Source organism: Carassius carassius, chromosome 43 (assembly GCF_963082965.1).
Source record: "Carassius carassius chromosome 43, fCarCar2.1, whole genome shotgun sequence".
NCBI lineage: Eukaryota > Metazoa > Chordata > Actinopteri > Cypriniformes > Cyprinidae > Carassius > Carassius carassius.
This window is the reverse complement of record NC_081797.1, coordinates 12,331,866-12,355,123: the sequence shown is the minus strand read 5'-3', so window position 1 is coordinate 12,355,123 and position 23,258 is coordinate 12,331,866. Positions and strand designations below refer to the sequence as shown.

The following is a 23,258-nucleotide window of genomic DNA, read 5'->3' as shown; positions in this document are numbered from 1 at the left end:
ATATAAACTTAAAATGAATTTTGCTACCCATATGCTTCCATATTAATCTACTTCTTTATGATTTTATATCATACAGAAGAACTGTACAGTTAACCCTGCTTCGTTTTAAAAGTTTGAAAAGGATTAACAGTTCAAAACATTACACATTTAGAAAAGTAAAAGTAATCAGTTACATTACTTTATTAAAGTAACTGAAATAGTTACACTACTTACTACATTTTTAATAAAGTAACTCCAAAGTAACCCTTCAGAACACTGTTCCTATTGTAACAAATGGATTTCAACAAGTGAAAATTTGCTGAACATTAAATGTTATCAAACCTTAAGTGCTTCAGATGCTTTTTAGTTGCTTTATCATTACAAAAAAAGTTACATACTTGGACCAAACCAACCCAGTTTCTGATATTTACAGAAATCAAGGTCTAATTCTTGGTTTAACCTGTTTTTGCTCTCCCAAATTGAACTGCAGGCATTAGTGCAATGATAAACATACAGGTGATCTTATTTTCCTGATTAATTTAAGGAATTGAGTAGTTTAAATTATCTAATCTTTTTTTGTTGTTGTAAAAATTAGAGCACCCTTCCAATATTTTTATACTTCCTCTATACTACTACTACTACTAGTACATGTGATCCAAGTCATTTTATATTATCTATATGAATAATTTACTTAAATCTCTAGCTTCCTTATAAACATTAGAAGCATATACAGTACTAAAGACCCCTTACAAATCATGGTTACCCTTTTAAAAGATACATGTAGTGCCCTCCAGTGAAACATCACTCAATCAGTGTGCACTCTTGATATACTGGAAATGGTATTTGGGTAAAGTTAATATGCATTTATTTTAGGTATGCCCACAAGTGGAAAAAGAAAACAAGAAACAAGATTCCAAGCAATAAAGGTTACAAAGAACCCAAGAGTTTATTTCTTCTCCAATGAAGACTATTCAGAGGAAAGCAGGAAAGAGTTTACCAGAAATGTACATCCAGTGTAAATACAAATGTTCGATAAACAAACATCCAGTCACATTCTGCACATGAGATTCACTTGGAGTAATTGGACTCCAGTTTATGGTGGTTGTTCCTCTGCAAAGTTTATTAAACCCAGTTGTTGGGTGGCCGTACCAAATGTGATTGTGACAACTGTGCGTTACAACCAACTAAACAGATAATTGACTGAAATGTAAAACGACTTGAATAGGGAAATACACTGAGTGAAATAATACAACAACACCCCTCCATGCTATAGCCAACAACTTCCAGGGAACAATAATCATATTCTTAAAGCTGGATGAAGAATGTGTCATAATGCAAAACAGAAGAATAAAATGTTTTAACAAGGCATTTAAAATCCATGATTTTTCAGCTTCTTTAACATTCACCACAGGCAAAGAAAGGCTAATTTTCATGCCCCCATTGGTCCAGGGATCAAAATAGCCTTTTGTGGAACACAAATGTCTGTAAACAGAACTGTTCTGGGGCAGAAACAGAGCGCAAACAACAATACACATTTTATTTGGCAAAAGACAATCATTGGTGGTTAATTTTTTCACTTTAAGATTGAATAATTAAATGGGATTTGTTTTTAGAATTGAATGTTAAGTAGTTCTGTCAAACGATTAATCGCATCCAAAATAAAAGCTTTTGTTTACACACACACACACACACACACACTATTTACATGTATATATTTAGATAATTTTATAAAATATATTAAATATACAAATAATATTTTTCTTAAATGTATACACAGCACACAAACATATATTATGCAAACAAAAACGTCTACATTGGATGCGATTAATCGTTTGACAGAACTAGTTAAAAGGTGAAATTAATAAAACAAAGGTGCACTATTTATGTGCATCACAAATACATCTGCACAGACAATATTCAAATCATATTTATTCTAACTAAATGGTCTTCCACAATTTAAGTGGCTATATATTTAGAGAGCCCAAAAGTGCCATTTCGTAAACTTGGCAAACGGCATCCAAGGAGTCCAGAGTCTAGCCCCAACAGACACATATGGAATCAAAATGACAAAAAATTAAATAAAATAATAATTGTCAAATTGATCGAAAGAACAAAATAAAATAAGGCAGAATAAGGCAGGTGAGAAACGAGGCTTAAAACGGATAAACCAAATGAAAAAGCAACAGTGCAATTTTAGCACAGCACATTTTGAAATGCATTAAAATTTGAAAACCAAGAAAAGTGCTGGGGACCAATACAGCAAAAAATCATGACGTACTACTATACGACTCTCCACTCTTAAGAAAGAAAAGCCCTGCTTTTATTCCAAAAGGAGCTATTGAAGGCTGCATAGTCAAAAGTTACAAAATAAAATGTTATGCATAAATGAGTAAATAAGTGTATTTGGAAGTAGAACTTTTATGTAGCATGTTCATTTTGGAGTTCCCTACGCACACTTTTAGAAAAATCATAACACTACATCCATTACAGAAAGTAGTCTGTGGTTCTTAAGTAATTACATCTTATTTTGGGGTATAATATTAGTAAACAAAGACATTTCTCTTACCAGTGCCTAACCCTAACTCAAGGCGTTGAATACTTCAATAACCTCAGGGCTCAATGATGAGGAATGAGGATAGATTACCAAACGCAGCTAATTCTGGTTTAGTTTGAACAGTCCTTTATTTGTGCACTTTCATTTTATGGGTAAGACTGGTGATATTTTTGTGCTTTACATTAAAAAAATGATTAATTGACTAGTCTGTCATTATTGAAGCATCCTGATGTTATTCCAAACCAGTATGAGTTTCTTAAATGAATATTCATTATGACATTACTCTGCAGAATCCAAACGATTTGAACCCCACTTTCAAATCTTTTCTTCGACTAGACAAAAGTTAAAAATTTAAAAAACCCGCAAAAAAAAAAAAAAAAAGTCATATTGGTTTGGAACAACATGATGGCGAGTAAATGGTAACATTATTGTAATTTCTGAGTAAATTATCCCCTAAACAGTTGACCTTCATTTTAAGGAAAAGAGCAGCTTGGACATCTGCCTAAATATCTCCTTTTGTGTTTTCCGAGATTAAAACACCACGAGGCAGAGTAAACAGCGAAATTTGTATTTTTAAGCGCACTAGTCTTTTAAAATATGAGGTTGTTTCTAGTTAACACAAGTATCACAAATACTGAAGAGAAAATTGGCGCACCCCAAGGAACAATGTGGCCGGCAGTTACGAGCTGCTTTGGGAATATGGATTTCAGTTGACGGTTAAGTCTGTTCCTTTTCCCCCTAAATCACATCTAAAAGCCCTCAGCAACACTAAGTGCAGTGTTTCTTTGTGCAAGGCCAGCGGTGATGCAATTAAGTGAAAATGGCGGTAAGTTCAGAGACTGTTATATGGTCTGACTACACAAGGATCACACAAAGCCCTCCAAGAGACACAAAGGAGTACCAGCTCCTGTTCTGACACACAATGAACCCCTAACCTTATAAAACAAGACCCATCCTGACAAACACTTGTGTGAGATTATAGTACGCTGTTTGAGAGAACGTTATATAAAATACTCCTAATACTCATGTAGAATCATAAAAACAGTTTCTTTGCAGTTTCTTCATCGTTTTGGATTGGAGATGGGGTGGAGAAGTTCTGGAAGCCATCATCTCCGTACCGGGGTTTGGGATAGTGCTACATTAAGGTTAGAGCTGTCTTATGGACTACCTTATGTCATATGTTGATCCGGGTGAGACTATGTCTCTGGGTTTGTCCCTGTCGTAGCTGCTGTGGAATTCACGATCTTCATGTACTGAGTGTGAATGGCATCAAAGGCCTCGTCTCGATGAATCATGGCACCAAACACTAGAGGCTGTGGAAAAGACAAGTGACAGTGTTCTTAGTGTGCTTTCACATTGGACAATGTCTGACATCAGTACTGGGTCCACCTGCTTAGCATAAAAAAATCTCAATTTGACACCTGATTTGAAATCCAGCATTTAGAAGTTGTCTTAAATGTTACAGTTAACATCTCTGAATATGGCTCATATCATATAATATAACCATTGTTCTAGATGCAGTTTCTCTTCAGTTATTTGAGTTTGCAAGCTAAACAATTAGCCTGCTTGCTTCTTCTTTAGCTACAGTGGTGAACAGCTGCTGCTAGTCCTCACTGAGGGACTAGTGCTAATGACACAAATGTACCGTGATGTGGAGCCAATAATAAAATGTGCAAAGAACGTGGCAGAAGGGGGGGGGGGGGGGCTGAACTCTGGTTCACAGCAAGTACGAAAATGGCCTTGAAAAAACGTAATATCATAATTTTAAGAGCTAATTATATAATAAAAGTAAGAATTCAGCAAAAGAAAGAAAAAGTTGCATGGGTATCTTTATATTAATTGATTAATGTAATGAAACCTGTGTGCACAAGATTGTAAGGCTTTTAAATGGTTACAATCTGTTTCAAATAAATGCTGCTCTTTAGAAATCTGTATTCAAAGAATCCTAAAAGTAAAAGTATTAAGCATAACAGTTTTCAATATTGAAAATAATAAAAGTTTCTTGAGCAGGATATAAGAATGATTTCTGAAGGATCATGTGACACTGAAGACTGAAGTAATGGTGCACACACACACACACATTTACACATATGCAGTACCTTTAAAGTGGATGGCGTTGTAATTGAGATCCCCATCCCAGATCCAGGCAATACTGACAACACTTTGTACTGTTCACAAGAGTGGAGAAATACAGTAAGATACTAAGCATTCAAGACAAATAAGTCAACGAACATCAATAAAACATCTGGCAGACCTTCTGAATATCCGTGATGTCTTGGAGCTTGATGACTTTATTTTTCTTCGAAGATGTCGCCCGGGAGCTGGAGCTCTCGAAACACAGGTAACTAAAAGCACAACACACACACTTTAATCATAATGTACTATGCTGGCCTAACAATGCCTATAGGTCTTATACCTTAAGTACGACTAAACATTTACACCTTTGTTTAGAGAAAATGTAATTTGCAAATATTGCTATTTAATGCAATGTTGCGGATTCTGAAAAAGCCCCCAAAATGATTAATTTGCAAAACAGACAAAAAAAACAAAACAACTGCTACTTGAACATCACGCATACTTTTCTGTGACATAGAGGACTCCATTGCGGATGTAGTCGGTTGGCATTTTTCTGTCCCTGTTGATCAAACAACATCGCCATCCGTTCTCGCACACTGCGAATCAAATCACACATTGTTTTTATAGTCAAACAACAGGTGATACATAAGAAAATGTTCAAAGGCTGGCGTAGTTTCTCTTCCCACCTGGCAGGGGCCGCTCATGCTCTGACAAGTTGAAGACTTCATGAAAAGGCCCTCTTTTGGTGTTGTAGGCCCGTCCGCTTTCCTCCTCACGGCCAATCCCACACGACATCCCTGCTGACTGATTACCCCGTGCCACCACCGGCTGGATCTGCTGTGAGGAACAGGTGAAACGATTTATTTAGGAGCAGGACGTGTAAGTACAGCCCCCAGAACTGCAAGGTTCCTGTGTGCCAGTGAAGGATCAATGCTATCCTTTAAAACGTAACCAGATAAAGAACAGAATTGATCCTAGATCAGCACTTGAGGGTCCCAACCGCAGCACCCATGTGGAGGAAGCTTGTCAATCGTCATTAAACCAGTGTATGTTATTGAGCCAAGCAGCAGTGGTGACCTAGCGGAGTGAATGATGGTCAGTGGCTCAGCTGCATGTGGACTCCTGAGATCAGCTGCTGCCAGATTCAGTTCTCTGGGTTGGATGCCAAACACTAGCGAGGGATGCCTGGAGGGTGCTGAGGACCAGTGCAAAGCCGGAGGTAAACAGCCACTTATAGGTATTACCACTCACCAACACATTACCAAGATATTCGTTTTTTTTATGTGTTAGAAGTTTGGGGCTGAACAAGACAGTTGTCATTTGAAGAAGATTTATGGGCATTTCTTCAACTATGGGCACTTTTAGGTATTTTTGTTAAGAACTTTTTGTTATACACCACAAAATGATTTCAAATTTAAATTAAAAATTCTAATTGTATTCACATTAAAATCTAGAAACTTTGCAATGCCATCATGATTTTATTTTTGCTATATTCTTATTTGTTTGTAAATAGATTTTATTTTGTTTTAAATTAAAAATACAATATTATTATTATTATTATTTTTATTATATTAAACTGATAACAATAAAAAAATGAACAAAAATAATTAAAAAAACTAAATCTTAGCATGACAAATAATAAACACTAAAAATGATTGTTGTTGTTGGAATACATTTAAATATAATTTAAATCCTAAACACTCCTACCAATAATAATAATAATAATAATAATAATAATATTATATATATATATATATATATATATATATATATATATATTATTATTTTATATATATAAGACATTTTATACATTATGTAAAAATGATAAAATCTCATGTTAATCATGATTTTTTAATTATTCTAAACAAGTCAAGTGGCCACAGTTAAAGAAACACCCTTATATTTGCAGAAAACTATTCTTCATCGTGCATAGAGAGTACGTCTGCAAATACAACATCTGTAAAAGTAATGCAGACTAACTCTGGCACAACTTGACTAAAATGTAACATTCAAGGCCAGCGCTCAAATGTGACAAAAACCTGGATCCAACATTACATAAATAAGCACACTGAAAGTAAATGTATTCACGTATCAGTTGATTTCTAATGTAATTTATCTGATCTCTTAAGTAACTGTAAACTAGCCTTATTAAAAACGACACCGTGGCCACACCAGAAGAGCCAAGCTTTTCAGAGTTTCCAGCCACCTACACAAGACATTTATATAATCATGTGGGGAAAAAAAGTCTGAAAGTTGTGTATGAATACAGTGATGATTGTTTCCTTACATTTCTCAACAAATGTCTCCATTAAATTTGCTAAACTATGGGAAAGCTTGACTTCTCTGATGTAATCACCGCTTTAAAATACGATTAGGCCTATTATACATGCTAAACTATACAGCAGAGAAACTCTCAGCTATAAACCCTGCATGGCACACACACACACACAGAATATCTACACTATCTGTCTGATGACAATGGATCAAAAACATCTTGGAATGCTTCTTTACATTCCTGTTTTGGAAAAATCTGTGAGAAGATGCATTATGAAATCAACAGTTTTTGATTCAATTGCCAACAGATGTTTTGACTGTCATATTGCATAATCCTGACAACACACACACATATAAACACACACACACGCAGGACCAGTCATTGGTGGCAAACACAGGCACTGTTGTCAAACCAAAGGCCACACTAGATCCCTACCTTTTCAAACCCAGACAGCTGAGAAAGGAAAAATAACAGAATAAACATGTGACAGACCATCACACAAACCAAAATCCTGCCATTAATTAACTTTATGTATACTCTGTTGCCTGAATTGTTTTTTTTAATAATCATACAGACACCTTTATGTCTTTATCTGCCCTCTTTGTAAGATCATTTCTTTTAAACTCTCATTTTGCATTATATTTAACTGATTTGAGATTTGTGTTACTTGTACCAAGGTAAAACTCTTATTCTATATAAGCTCTAGTACTATATAATATATAGTAACATATATGTTACTACATATTCTTATTGCCATCTTGGCCGAGTCACTCTTGTACAGGAGTTGCATCTTAATTAAATGAAGGCTACCAACTACAAGAGGAAGTCAATGCTCATTTTCAGTCAATACTGACGAGTTCCTCCTCACAAAGAGACAAAGAGGAATCAGGATGAATATTTTACAAGCTTTTTGAATGGGAACAATGAGAGGGTACATGCATGGTTTCACTCACCCGTCTGCTCAGATTGGCATTGTTACGCTCTTTGAGTTGTGGGTCTGTGGGCAAATTGGTCCATACAATGTAGGGTGTGTCATATTTGTCCCTCAGTTTGGGGCAGCTTTTGAAGATGAAGTCGATGATGAAGAATTTGATGCCGGCATAGACACCTACACATTTTGCATATAACAACAAGTGGAAATTAGAGAATTGAACCCCACCAAAAAACAAATGAAGTTGTCGTCGCGCGTCAAACTGAAACAACAAAACTGAAGCTGCTGTCACGCATCAAACTGGATTTCTCACCAATCATGAAGCCCAAGAGTTTATATGGCAGCAAACAGGAAGTGATGAAGGCCACCCACAAACCAACATACAGTTTCTGTGTGATTTCAGGCTGCACCCACATGAACAGGCTGCAAAGAAAACACAATCATAAACCCAGTATATTATATAAATAAATCAAATTTAACATCCTTTCAACAGGACAGTACTACCAAAATATTATCAATATCATGGTATGCATATTTGATTTTAATTCTATATTATTTACATTTTGTATTAATTTATATAAATTCATTACATATGCATAAACAAATCTATTTCATAACAGTATTTATTTTCACAATAAAGACAACATTTAAAAATAAATAAATAATTTATAAAAGGATATGAAACCTGCTCTCATTTAATATTTGTTTTTATTTAGACCAGACCTTATACAACATTAAATAAAATACTGTTACTACACAAGTTATAAACATTTTGTATAGAATCAGCTCAATTTTTTTAAAAGCAGAACCAAATGATGTCTCAACCATTATACAGTCTTCCCACCTGTTTCCACAACTCAGCATCTCATAATATAACACTCACTTTTTAATCTTTTCCAATACGTCTGCCATCTTTCCAAATAGATTCTGTGAATACACATCACTTGTGCGTCAACAGCTTATGTGTGAAGCAAATCAAAAGGTGTCTGCAACACACTATTATCATCACAGCTAGACCAAGGCCACAAATCCCTTACCTGGGCTTTCTGTGCAACATCCAACACTAACTGAAACTTCTCTGAGACTGTAAGATCTTCCTTTGGAGGTTCCTAATAAAAACAACGAAGCATTAAGTTGTTCTTCCTCCAAGAAAATTGTAACAGAATGATTCGAAAGGAGTCTTATATTTACCACTGGTTCGGAGACCTCAGGCACAATGCTCCACTGTATCCTCCAACCTCTAAAAACACAGTCCAGAACAGTTTTAGTATGTATAATTCACAAACAATAAAGCAAAAATAAATAAACAGTTTGAAGCCAATTAATACATTTAAACGTAAAAAGCATTTCAACATCTCTTAATTATTTGTTAACTGCATTCGATAAATCATTTTAGGCTAAATAATAAATATAGGGATATATATAATTATAATGCCATTCAACCAGCACTTGGGTTTGTGAACTAGTTGTGAATTGAACCAGTGACAGATTAATGTTGGACGTACTTTGCTATGAGGTAATTCAAGGACAACCTCAGAATGGCTAAAAATAGAAACAGGGGGATAACCCAGCCATGCCAGGCAGCATTCATATAGATCTGTGGAAAAGATGAGAGGGGAGAAGACATTAAAATGAAGAAGTGCATGTCGAGGCCATGTTAAAACCATGTCAGAAAAAAAAGTGGTGTCACCACCAGTTATCTACACATTTGTATTTTAAGATTAGCCAACTGTAATCACACTGACCTACTAAACATTAAACAGTGTAACTGGTCACGTTAACGTATTACTTTAACCTGAGGCAGGGCTTTTCCGTGTCTGGTGATGTACAGATAACAATGAGCTTGGCGACATGTTTTATTTGTTTTCATGATGGTAGTAAAACAGACACTTTGGACTGGGTGGCTACATAAACATGATAAACAGTGATGAATAGCGCTTGAGTGGTTTGTGTGGGTCGTGCTCACAATAAAGGCGATGGCTGACGTGTAGACAGAGCGGCAGCTGGATAAGGCAGAAAGGTTCCTCATGAAGTTAGTTACAGGCTTAGCACCCCGTTCTGAAAACACACAGACCAGAACACAATCAGTTTATGCCCCGTGACACAGCAGAGGTGATGGGAATTAAAACAAAGGCTAATTGGGAATTAAAATGGGGCTGTTATCGGTTTAAATATGTAGTGCAATGGCTTGGAGGGGTTTTTCTGGGATGCGGAAAGAAAACACTCACTGAGTCGTCTCATATTTTCAGTTAATCTGCAAAGAGGAGAAAAGAAAATTAATTATTTAATGAAATCCGTTGGGAGGGTGAAATTATAAAGCCAAGAATAGAATGAAAAAGTCTAAGCTGGGCTGACTGCAGTAGAGGCTGAATGTCCTACACATTACAACACTTCGCTAAAATATACAAAATAAAAGTATAGAACATAGAAAAATAAAGTCACCCCAGCTTAGTATATTTCACCATGTTTTTCATTTTTTATGTTAAAACCTTAAAAAAAATAGCAGAAAGATTACACAGACTATATTATTTCATTTGACTACATTATAAAATGAATCGAATGGGTCTGTCCAGGTTTCATTTTTGTTTAAGTCTGGGGTACCTTTATCATAGAAATATTTCCTTAAAATATTCCATAAATTATAGAGCACTACATAACTGGACTGACCCATCCATGGCTTGAATGGTTCTCTGTTCAACCTCTCTTCAAAATCTGTAAATTATTTATTTAAACAAACCAAAGGAGCCTTTGTTTGAGCTGGTTACCTTTTAGCACTTAGTGGTTCTTCAGTCTCAACTGTATTTTCCTCAGGCTGAAAGCGGAAATCTTCGATATAAACACCAAAGCGCTCATAGAGCCATTTCCACAGCCGAGCGCTTAAGGTCTCCTTCTGCTTGTCCCCTATCAGTTCAAAACTTCAGTTAAACAGATTCAAAACATCAGAATCTCCTACCGAAAATGACTATATTATCGTCAGAAATCTAATTCTGCATTACCACAAACATTAATCCATGCAAGAATTGCACTAAAAGAAAAAATTAAAGTGACACTTCCAGTGCAGAGAGGGATTTGTGTTTTAAGAATGGTGTGAAAATGAAAAGGAAGCCTGGTTTGGCCTTTTTTGTGGATGTTTAATTACAGGTAAAATTAAATATGAATCCTATAAACAAAATAATAAAACTCAACAAAATATCTGAAGCATGAATGAAAGCAACTGTCAAAAGCTAAATCGTCTATCAATCTGCTGAAGGGATGGATCAATTCTAACCATGCTCCTCAAATGAACTTCAGAATAAGGACACTGGTTCTCATTCACTAATAAAGTGTTCTTAACCACCCTAAACTGCCACACAATGTCAGGCAGAACAGGTGCGTTTGCAATTACATTTGTTCATCTTGTTCTAATGCTGATGAATCCGGATTATTTTAGACGAGGGACTGTGTGTCCGCAGCTAGTAATTACACAACGCAGATCTAAACCATCTCTATGTGAGCACACACACGCACAGACAGCAAGAGTAAAGCCAAATGTGTCATTCTCAAAACCAGATGAAACTCAAATACATATTATTTAGGTCTAGACATGCGATCATGTTTCAGACTACTCAATATTACTCAATTCATTCACCAAAAAGCCTGAATTTTATTATGCATATTACAATATAATGCATATTATTTTTGTGACTCCGGTATAAGACTTATTGTAGGGTTGCTTAGTTGTTCCTTTTCTAATAATATGATGTATATAAAAATCTATTCACCGTATGTAGCTTTCCTTTGCTAAATAGTCTATATGCATATTAGTACTCTGTTAGAGAATAAGAGACGAATGTGTTGAAAAAAACAACAATGTGAATAATGAATAAGCCTGTAGGGGTTCAAACAACAACAACAGGCAAAAGTGAAAATGATTAAGTATTGATTTTAGAGATTAAAATTGCCATGTAAATGTGCAAGGAGTCTCAACTATAGATTTATGAGGAGGAGGATGAACTGAGCTTTACCTGTTCCATCGACAGAAGGGACTTGTGGTTTTGGAGGTGGAGGTGGTGAATCTTCTAGTCTGGACCAAGCACACATACTGCTTTACTTGCAGTGTTAACAACACAAATAATATACATAATGTAGCTGTGGGAAACTGTACTGTGGAAGAGCATCACCTCTCATACCTGGATCTGAGAATTTCATTCATTTTCTGCTCAAGATCGACTCTTTTTGATTTCTCTTTCTCCAGCTCCTGCTTTAGAGTCTCGACATTTGTCTCCTCTCGGAGCTTCTTCAACTCCTCCTCTGTGGGTAATACACAAAGTAAAACAGTTTGTTTTAAATGCATGATTGAAAGACTGAAGAGACTACGGTTGACTTCAGGAAACTCAGTGGAAGTCACACATAAATCAGCAGTGGCGCGGTTTCACTGGAAATGTTCAGCATGCTTGAGGTTTATTTTTGTCACAGACATCAAATATACAAGTGAAAAAAAGAGGAGTCATCTGATAGTTGTTGCAAAATAAGCCCCGACAGCATGATCAAGATCTTGTATCACCCTCTTCAGGGTCTGTACCATGATGGTAGCTGAACAAATTCAGAAAACAAGGAGATGGCCTCCTGCCAGTCCTGTAGTTGCAGGGCTACACAAGAACAATGACATCACAAAGATGACACTAAATCAAGCGTTCTCACAGGACAGGACGCTCGGCAGAACAGCCAGAAGAGGATCTGAAAGACAGCGCAGGACAGATTGTTCTTTATCTAACACAAGGTCAAATATATTGTAACACTCCTAAAAACACCTTCACAGCATGTTTTCTGAAAACACCTTTCTGCCTCTCGACTCTCATGCACAAACACAATGGTCCTGATTGAGTCGTTTTTCCACCTGCCCTCTGTCACATACAATACATGCCCCAAGGTTGCCTGGAACACAAGCCCATCTTCATCTATAATTCAACAGTTCCTGCATCTCCCACAGAGGTGCTACAGTCATGATAAAGACCCCCTGCCGCTAACTCAAGGGCAGGTGTGCTAAAGAGAAGACATCTAAATCCAGATGATCAGTGCAGACCCCAGGGGCCGTCGCTAAACCCGGAGCTAGCGGTCAACAAGCTGTTTCACAATGTTAAAACAAAAGACTGAAATTAATTATTTTGAGCCTAATCTAATCTCGCATATATTGCTTCACTTAACAGCCTGTTCAGAGAGTTAAGCAGCTAGAACCATGCACATTAACATTTTTCCAGTTAGATGAAACAATTTTTATTAGTTTAATAATTTAAAAGACTACAATATATTGTGTGATATGCTGTGTAATGAGAAAAAGATATGACTCTTCAGTTTATCTAAATGTAATGGAATAAGCTGAAAATAAAGAAATTTATGACCATGCTTACATTTAACCTGCACACTTTTTTTTCTCCGAGATTTTCTATGCAAATGAGGGGGAAATACACTAGAATAGAGGTCATGATAAAATGTGTTAAACCACACACACACCTAACAACAACAAAAAAAAAACTAAAAAAACAAAACTAAAGAAAAAAAGCAATGTGTGTTTTAAACAACACACACACACAGATGAAACAAACAAAAAATCTAACCAAAACAAACAAAATTATTTGTAAAAAATTATTCAAAACTGCTGTAAACAAAAACAAACAAGCAAAAACTGTACAAGGCTTAAAACATGACAGAAATAGATGTTATGAGGAACCACACATACATACTGTATACTTATATTGTAATATGTTAAATAATTAACCACAGAGCAGATATCCTAATCTCCTGTTACATGTTGTGCAAGGGAAATGTTTAGGAGCTTTACATGAATAATCCTTTTGGGAACATTTGCTAGATTTGTGCGATTGTGTGAGCATTGTACGCTCTGGTACGCAACATCACTTTCTACAGTCAGTGAACTGTGGCAGAAATAATCATGTAAGCAGTTATTAATCCTTTGCCATGCTTGAAGCACAAAACATTTTTGTTGCAAAGTACAGATCATGAGACACTGGACTCAAACAGCGCTTACTGTAAACGAAAGGTCAACAAACTGTAAACTAACAGCCCAACCCAACCTCAGTGCAACAAAATAGTGTTTAAACATTAAGGAGCTGCTTAGTCACACTGTACTTTGGCTAATTTTACACTCAGGTTAGAGGTGAGGGTGGCATTTTCTGTGCCAATAGTAGCACCAAAGAGAACAGAAAAAAAAGAAATATATATATAACGGGGAAAAATCATTTTATAATATTTATTTTTGATTATTTAAATAAACTACAGTAAGATTTTTTACTGTAAATTATTAAAATGACAATGGAATTGCATAATTAACTGGTAAGCAATCAGCACACTGTTCAGGCAGTAACTATGGGGAAGGAACGAGAAAAGTAAACACCATTTTTAAGGCTTGATAAAGACAATGTTCATTACTTTGCCAGATTCCTTTCTTCACTGAAGCTGTGTGCTGTCTGGCTGACACAGGAAACTCGGGCATCAGTTCACAGTAACTTAAAGCGGTAAAGCGGAAAAGGCTTGGGAAAAAAAAAGACAGCATCTAATGGCCCATCTACATCAAAGCAATTAAGCATATGAAAGCCTTTCTGACTAACAGCGTCCTTTGCATAATCAACCTCTGCCAAAAAGACCATGGACACAATAGTGGAGGCTACACAAAACCAAAGCAAGCTCATCATACAGTCATCTGATTAACATTAGTGTGCGAGAAAATACTGCAATGAATGCCCTTCATAACTGACAATGTGTGTATTTGTATTATATTCAGACTGAGGAAGGAGTCAATAGCCGTCAACACAACTCTATTGTAAAACGGAGACAGCTGCAGCTTCCAAAGCGGTCACGTCATATGATCCAAGAACAGTGACATGAAGGATGAGAAGCATGAAGATCTGTCTTATGATCTTGTAACGGTTTGTTACTGGCAACTATACCAACATTCATGTTACTCAAGATCACTGCTTCAGAGCTCTTTGGACTTAACTTTATGATCAGAACTGTTAATAAGCAATACACTGTTTTCTGGAATACTTGATTGGTCACAGATGTGACAAAGCACAAAGAGAGGTTACAAAACTATTACAACATCTCATTTAAGCCTGAAGCTGCATCATGCACTGCTTTGAATCACCTTTACGCTCAAAGACAGTGTTTCGTCAGGTTTTGTCTTTTTTTTTCTAAATAGGGAGGCTTCAGTTGTATAACAAACTATTAATAAGTTAAGTCTGCTTTTATGGGCAGCAACAGTTTGGCGATCCCAATCTGACCTTTTGCTGCTTTCCAGTACTGCAGTGCTTGAGGGCAATGAGCACACAGACACACACACACACACACACACACGTATACAAATACCATCACAGGCTCTAAAAATAGACCAGACACTCCCAACCTCGTAACACACATCTAATGTTCTGTTTAAGCCCATAAAATGAATAGGGAAATTGAATTATGATGTGGTGAACAAGGTAATATCATACATCAATCTGAAAAAAATTAATGAATAATCAAACAGACAAAGAAAAGGTGATACTTCTCCAAAAAAAAAGAAAAAGTATGCTAGATGTGTTATGTGTGTGTGTCCCGGTATTCCCCATGTTACAGTATGGGGACCAAATATCACCACACTAGTAAAGGAATACCAGTCACTTTTGTCCTTGTGGACACTTTTTTTTTGGTCCCCATGAGGAAAACAGCTTGTATATCATACAGAAAGATCTAAAAATGCTGAAAGATTTATGTTTTAGGGGTAGGGTTAGTGTAAGGAGATAGAAAATACAGTTCGCATAGTATAAAAACCATTATGACTATGGAGAGTGCCAATAAAACATGAAAACCTGTGTGTGTGTGTGTGTGTGTGTGCGCCCCAATGGAGAGCTAATCTCAGCTTCTGAGAGTCTCACTAATTGAGAAGTGGTCCAGGTCAGAGGATCAGCAGTAGACATGGTGGGTTTATCGCTGTAAGGTGCACGCAGCTCCAGCATTAATGAGAGTGATCTCACTGCACTGCTCAGGGAGATAAACCCACACACAGTGAATGATCGCCTATTTACCTCATCATATATTACAGGCCTGAGAAGACAAATCACTTTTTCCTGAAGAGCCGTTTCTTACAAATTCTGGATATGCAAGTTGAAAGTTCATTTTGAAACATCTGAGAACATGTACATCATCTAATATAATATAATATAATATATCAGATTCCAAAGCATTTCAAGATATCATAGGTGTGGTTTTAGCCAAGCAATTCCTAAAATAATACAAATTATAATTATAAAGATTACATTTTAAGTATATTTATTTATTTTTACATTAAAAAAAAAAAATCACAGTCTGGCTAATGAACATTAATAAGGTAAAGCATTTCAAATGTTTATTTGAGGACCTGTGATAATAATTTAAAAAGATGTAGCCATGTAAAATAAGGATGCTGGGGAAATTACTCACGAAGAAAGTGCTTTTCCAGTAATGCTATCTCCAGGTGACCTTTGACCTCATTGAGTCGGTCAGCATTACTCAGCTTGTAGTCCTGGATTGGAGCAGCAGACATGGTCCCTGAACCAGCCTGGAAACAAAGAGTAAGAGAAAATATGAGAAGCTTAAGGTTCACAGCAGTGACAACATTAAATAGCTGTTGAAGTTCAATTAAACATCAGAATGATCATCTACTGGACATTCGCTTTCATCGAACAATACTGGATATGGCCACGTTACAGTCTAATAAATGAGAGTCCATTAGCATCAGTGGCTCCAGCCTGCCGGAGACATTACAGCATCGTCTTCACAGAGGTTCAGCATAACCAGGATTCGACAAATCACATCTCTAGCCACCAACCGGACGCCAGTGCGGAAGCTGTAACCATAGTAACCAGCTCAAGAGACACAACAGATCTCTTAGGTGAGCTTTCCTGTGCTTATCAAATTATGTGCAGCAAATGCAATTTCTTTGAAAATGTGCTTGGACGAGGCCATCCTATATAAAAGCCCGTTATAACGTCATTTTATCTGAACTTGGATTCCAACCAGTTCTTTTCTTTTAAAATGTCAAGCAAAACACTAAAGGTCAGTGATAAACACAGGGTGGCGTCAGAAACAAAGTCCACAGAAAAAGATAGTGCAGTTTTACAAAGATTGCTTTTAAGACTAGGGCCTGTGAAGTCTGTGGATGTGAACGACGGAGGGCCGTCTCAGCTGCTACAACAGAAAGAGGTCATTTATTAGAAAGAAATACACTGGAGCAAATGAGTGTTTGGGCTGAAACTCTGTTAATACAAGGCAAAGAACAGAAACTACATGCTTTTTTATTGCTACTATTATTAATAATATTACTCTGAGCATCAGTTCATAAAACTCAAAGGAATATGTGATTGATATTCACATTTCTATATAAACCCCAGTTATAAATAAATAAATATTAGTTGTACATTTACAGTGGAAGTCTATGGGGAAACTATTGCATGGTAGCCCACAAACTTCCACTGTAATTGTATAACTATTATTTTATTTTTTTACTTCCATTGTAAGCAAAATGTCAAAAAAAGTGAAACCTCATTCACAACCAATTTAATTTCGCATGACATTTCCATCAAAACAGGAGCCACAAATAAAAAAAATAAAAAAAAAGCGGGACTTTTATTTTGACAATAAAACCCCAAAAGTCATTTAATTCATTTGAGTACAATAAATAAATGTTCACATTTGAATATCAAAATTTATCAAACATCTGCTTGTAATAACATTCGGGGGGAAAAAAAGACAGAAATTCAAAAATGTATAAAAGGTAAGAAATAAAGTAAAATAAGCCCACAAATGCAATGTTTACTAACTGTAACAGTAGAAAGAGTAAAAGCTAAATGTGCACTTGTTAAAAAAAAAAAAAAAAAGAAAAAAAATATTAATACAGTTGGTTTATGACCTATTTTCCGTATCCAATACAAAATAGATGGGCTGCCACGACATGAAGATGAAATTGGGAAATTAATAAATAATGATGATTTCTTGTTGAACTGAATGGCTTTCTATGACCGGTGTTACAAAATCTTCTAAATAGAGGTTAATGACATCTTTCACAATCTTATCGCATCTCTACATTTTTCTACAGAGACAAACACCACAACCACGTTTTTAAAAACAAAATTAATTCAGCACTTTCTGACAGATTCTCCCTTGATATTTCCCACAGATGTAAAAAACGTCACTCACAGGGTCTCGCTGCTCTTCTGTTTCTTTGATGGAGCTCTGGTGTTTTACTGGGACATCGTCATTACATTCGCTGTCAGATGCGTTGGGGGACTCGGCGGGGTCCAGGAACTCATCTCGCTTCGGTCCTCTGAACCTTATCTTATCCAATCGCTTTAGCATGTTCAACACAGAGACCCGTGTCTTTATCTTTACATGGCGGGTGGCAACCCTGTAAGGACAAAAGCAGAAGAAATGTTGCATAATACTTGTCTTGATAAATATCATTATCATTTAGACCACGTTCTGGATTTTTTATTTCTTAATTGCACAAGCTGAAAAAGAAAAATACCACTAAATGAATATTTACATAATTTATTTAGTATGATATCTTATTGTCCGAGTGAAAGCCAGCAGTGGAGTAAGACAAAGGCAGCCATTCTTGGCGAGAGAAGTCGGCTCAGGAATAATGTGCAACAACAGTCTCTCTGCACTGGGTTCTGAGGCCTGTGAACTGTAGAGGCTGCTTGAACTGGCTGTGAGAAATTGCTACAATCTCAAAGAGATCAGCTGATGTGGGACTAGTGTGGCGCGGGACCCTGTTCTGTACAGTATGTGGGTCAGAGGTAGAGGCTCTTAGCGAGACCCCTGTACACAGCTGATTGTGACGGTTTGATGCATGAGGAAATGATTTCAAACTTCTCTGCTCTAAAAGTGATTGTTACTCACCTCCATTTCATACAAATCAATTTCTAACCTTTATATAATGTTTTTTTTGCTTGATATTCTGTCTCTAACTGTTAAAATAAACCTGTTAAACTCACGTAAAGATGCAGGTCATGAACTTTTGTGCTCTTCCTCGGGCAACATCTTAAATGTCTTTGTGCATCTAAAACAAATTCCCTGAGAATGCTGAGACTGAAGCACTAAGACAGCTTTGCAACATGTGACTGGATTATATATCCACAAACAAAAAAAAACCTCTCCAGGATCCAAAGGCCCATGGTGTTGTACAAAATAATGCTATTGGTGTTCCAAACTCTGCATTCCCTGCAGTTAGTTGACCTTACAGCAAACAAAGCAGGCCTGGGAACAAAACCTAGACACTCGAAACCTCCAGCCCAGTTCTAATTTCACTTCCAGAGCTCAGACAGCATGCTGTACATGATAATGACAGGACTGAGGTTTAACGTCAGCCGTCTTGTTCTTAAGCAGTCTGAGTTTGGCATCCTGTGAATTAGAAAGGGACTTTTTTTGACAATAAGCAGACGTTTCATGCAGCACACACAAGGGAAAGGGAAATAGCTTGAGCGGATGATATTTATCACATGTGTCTAGATCTGTCAGACTTACAATGTTTCAACTCATTAGATTGCGTGGTTTTATGAGAAGTTATGACAGGGTGTTAAACATCAAAACTAATCATGTCCTTTTCATACAAATGTTTTTGTTTGGGAAAAAGTACTACAGTAAATCAGGCCTACAGTACAATAAAAAGATCCTTTCCTCTCTTATGTTCCATAGCGTAAGAAAAGAACGTCTTTCCCAAAAATGACACATGATTTTAAGTGAACAGGGTTTGCATGCACATTTTTAGAAGATTTGGAATATAGCATTTATGTCTTATGGACTATTTTATGGATTATAAATAAATAAATACATACCGGGAGAATGTTTTGAGACAAGTGGTTGTGCAAGTTTGATTTGTTCAGGGTGAAGCATGAGATTAACTTTCCTATTCCTCACTAGTCTGCACAGCTTTTGGGAGGAGTTCTACCAACAATCAAGCTACAAGTTTAGGTGGAGGAAAAATTCTTAGCATCTGTTTGAAGGGATAGTTCATCCAAAAATGTATATTCCATCATCATTTACTCCCACATAATTTCAAACCTGTATGACTTTCTTTTGTGGAACATTAACATTTTGTGCAATGTCTCAAGTGCTTTTTTCCATGACAGAATTCTTAGTGCACCAAAACTACTTAGTAACCAACATAAAAAAAAAAATAAAAAAAAACACATTCTGCAAATCACTCCATGTTTTATATCTCACACTCCTTCACACTACTGAGAGAATCATTAAAAGGGGGTCATATGATGCGATTTCAGTTTTTCATTTCTCTTTGGAGTGTTACAAGCTCTTGGTGCATAAAGAAGATCTGTAAAGTTGCAAAGACTAAAGTCTTGATCAAAGTTAAGTCAACCACTCCTACCTAAAACAGCTCATTCTGACACCCGCCCACATGTCTACGTCATGATGTGGGAAGATTTGCACAACACTGCCCAAATGTTCACGCAAAGACAGAAGGCGTAACTTTTATTTACGCTGTAGTATTGTTGTTACCACCGCCACCATGTCATGGAGATGCTGTGTGTTTCATTGTGAAAGCGAAACTACTTTTTGTATTCAGATGTGTGCAGTGCATTTTATGGACGACTGTTTCATGATCCTGGGAGAGTAGCCAACAATGCCGGCTGTTCTGACTCACAGTCTGTAAGTACGTTTTTTTTTATATTGAAAGAATTTTCCACTGATGATTCAATCACGAGTTTTAAGCAGTGTAGAGTAGCGCTTGTTGTTTGTCGTTCTTCTGATCACAAATGCAGACATGGTATCATGTTTAACCGGCGCGATGCAACGCAATGTGTAAAAAGACAGTATAAGTCATTATAATCAGTAATTATGTCCCCACTGGATGCAACAAATGCCTCATTTGTAATGGGTTTTAATGTTTTTGTCTCTGCATTACGATGTACTGACTGGGACATCATATGACCCATTTAAAAAGCTCATAATGAATATAACTTTTAAAAAGTTTTGGTTGTGACATGACTGCTATGGTAAGCATTAGGGATGTGACGAGATCTCATATTGCGGGATCCGACTGGTCTCTCGGGATTCAAGAACGTGACGATATCCTCGCAAAACTATTTGCATTGTTTACATTAGAGCTGCAGGATTAATAATTTAAATATGGAGATCTCAATTCAAACATCCACGCAATCTTATTCCTGAATGACAATGATTCAGCCAAGTCCAGAAAGAGCAACACAAACAGTCTTTTCAATGACACATCATTATTTGATACAGACATTTAGATAACAGAAGTACTGGGATAAACGTTTATAGAATGGGCACAACAATTATTCGCCCTACAGTAGCGATCAAAACTAAAGTACGGTATTGGTATTGTAAGGCAATATCCTCTTCCGCCACGAGGTGGCGACAACTGCCAGTAAAAAAAAAAGGGTAATTGAATTGTTTATTCAAAAGATTCTATTTGTTAAACAGGTCTTTATGAATTTAGACACCTTAACCTTGTTAAGTAGACATCTGTAGGAGTTGCCTTATTTTGGGCTCGGCAAAAGAGCGCATCTAGGTCGCATAGCGGCCACAAAGGGGGTGCTCGTGAGCATTCTTTTGAAAGCTAATTTTCTGTATTGTGTGCAGCAATGTTCGCACAGCTTTCAAAGCATATTTAACTGCAGACGGACAAGTTTGACCCGTGTGCAGTACCACCTAATGGACTCTTCTATCTCAGCAACATTCACCTTGCTCCAGCTGTTGCGTGCATGGACATCCTTGGACCATCCTGCTGACGAAATTTACATCATGCAGACATTGCATGAGGTATACATGTTCCAAGTATAATTTGGGCTTACAAGTGCACAGGACGTGTGCCATTTAGGACAGGGCCATAGAAGGACTGTGTTCGGCTCTACGCACGCGCCAAGCGTTTGCACCAACCTGAAGTATCCTCAACTAAAAATTCAGAAAAACACATTCCATAAACAACGTATAAATGCTTTCGCTAACATTCACAAAATGTTAATAAAGACCAGATAATTTACATGAACTTCGATTTACTTCAACTTCACAGGAGGAAGAATCTTTGCAAGAACCTTGTTACAATGTTAACCAAAGTTCTGAGAACGTTCTCTAAGTGGGAAAGTATAATTAACAAGTCTGTTTTACAGTAGAAAACAACAACATTCTGCGACTATGATTCTATGCTGTACTCTATTGTAACGCAGCACTTACTTATGAGCTACATTATTAACACCCATTACAATTCCACCATGACTACCACAACTATGAGGCCACCGAGCGACTCCCCTTTCACTTTCCCCGACTCTGACAGGAGTTTAGCGGTCAGGCTGCTCGTCTGTGCGCCCTTCGACCACATCCTCCTCGGTGTTAGACATCTCAATTCCTCCACTCTCTCGAAACACCATCTAACGCCCCTATTGTCATACTTTCTGACAGCAATGTTTTGCGCATTTATACATTTTTCCTCGTGTACCGCCCTCTCTACAAGCGTCTTATTAGCACGTTTTATTTCCAAGCATTCTGCTCCAGGGTTTTGCATGTTCATCACCTCACCGTGTAGTTCAAGTTGGATCTCATCAATAAAACATCGAGGACTGACACGGTTGCACCATCAATAGATTGCCGATTAATTCCTTGACCTAAAAGCCTCTCGTCACTAAACATCTTCTAGATCGATGTCGTGAAGAATGGCGGCTTTCGCGCGCGTGCAAAATATTGGAAATCGTTTCTTACCTCGTCTTGACGCTAAGAGATGGTTGTCACATTAAGCCACAAAAATACAATAAATAAAACCGTGAAATAAACATGTGTACAGAAAACGTGCTGCAGCTGTGCGAAACTAAAAACAATGTGGCACATTCGCGCTGTAAATGAGTTTGAGGATTCGAATTCGAACGCAACAATGTAACAAAAGCTCCTCCAGCCTGACACATTGTAACATGCGCCCCGCCCGACGCGGGATTAACACCCAGAAAGGGGAAGAAAGTTTTCTTACCCACCTTGCACGGAATTCGTAATTAAGTTTCATTAACAGGAAGGCATCAATATTCGAGCTTCGCCCCGCTCCGTCGCCACCTGCTACCAGCTCGACGATGACAAACCCGGCGTAAAATGCCCAAGCGGACACATTGATCTAGAGTTGCAGCTCCCTGAGCTGTCAGATGTTATTTCCAGCGTTATTACGGATTATACTCGCATGCAAACGGCAAACCATCATTCAGGGTTCGTTTCAATCCGTTGTTGATATTCAGAGAGACTGGACTCACTTCACACCAGGAAATTTCGTCAGCTGCAGACGCTCTTAAAGGGGCCGATAATTGACAGTCGTCTCTTATCAACTATGAACCCTCTCAAATCTTCCTTCTTCGTGAATGCAGTCAAATGTGCTCAAATTAGTGTATGCATGTTGAATATTAAAGAACAACAGA

The 23,258-nt window shown here is 37.0% G+C and overlaps 1 protein-coding gene across 5 annotated transcripts; it reads right to left on the bottom strand.

The window, feature by feature from the left end:
* Positions 1 to 890: 890 nt before the first annotated feature.
* On the bottom strand, positions 891 to 23,129 carry gramd4b (GRAM domain containing 4b). 5 transcript variants are annotated; one of them, XM_059535704.1, is made up of 20 exons: positions 22,830 to 23,129; positions 18,025 to 18,232; positions 16,270 to 16,387; positions 11,985 to 12,105; positions 11,820 to 11,878; positions 10,581 to 10,716; positions 10,044 to 10,069; positions 9,782 to 9,873; positions 9,321 to 9,412; positions 9,007 to 9,055; positions 8,853 to 8,924; positions 8,699 to 8,742; positions 8,129 to 8,238; positions 7,838 to 7,992; positions 7,320 to 7,337; positions 5,296 to 5,446; positions 5,112 to 5,205; positions 4,788 to 4,878; positions 4,633 to 4,701; positions 891 to 3,846 (listed from the first exon to the last, which is right to left on the bottom strand). In XM_059535704.1, the coding sequence occupies exons 1-20, from the start codon at positions 22,856 to 22,858 to the stop codon at positions 3,730 to 3,732; spliced, it is 1,851 nt and encodes a 616-aa protein (XP_059391687.1). In that variant the 5' UTR covers positions 22,859 to 23,129; the 3' UTR covers positions 891 to 3,729. The 5 variants fall into 5 exon arrangements, with proteins under 5 accessions (XP_059391687.1, XP_059391688.1, XP_059391691.1 ...); XM_059535705.1 differs by having other exon boundaries at positions 5,296 to 5,443; XM_059535708.1 differs by lacking the exon at positions 22,830 to 23,129 and adding an exon at positions 22,564 to 22,703.
* Positions 23,130 to 23,258: the final 129 nt, after the last annotated feature.

Excerpts from the sequence above, each read along its gene's own strand:
- gramd4b (XM_059535704.1), bottom strand. The coding sequence starts at position 22,858 with ATGAAACTTAATTACGAATTCCGTGCAAG. Across the intron at positions 11,879-11,984 it reads AATGAAATTCTCAGATCCAG|ACTAGAAGATTCACCACCTC; the intron begins GTATGAGAGGTG and ends TGCTTGGTCCAG. Across the intron at positions 8,743-8,852 it reads ATGTTGCACAGAAAGCCCAG|AATCTATTTGGAAAGATGGC; the intron begins GTAAGGGATTTG and ends GTGTATTCACAG.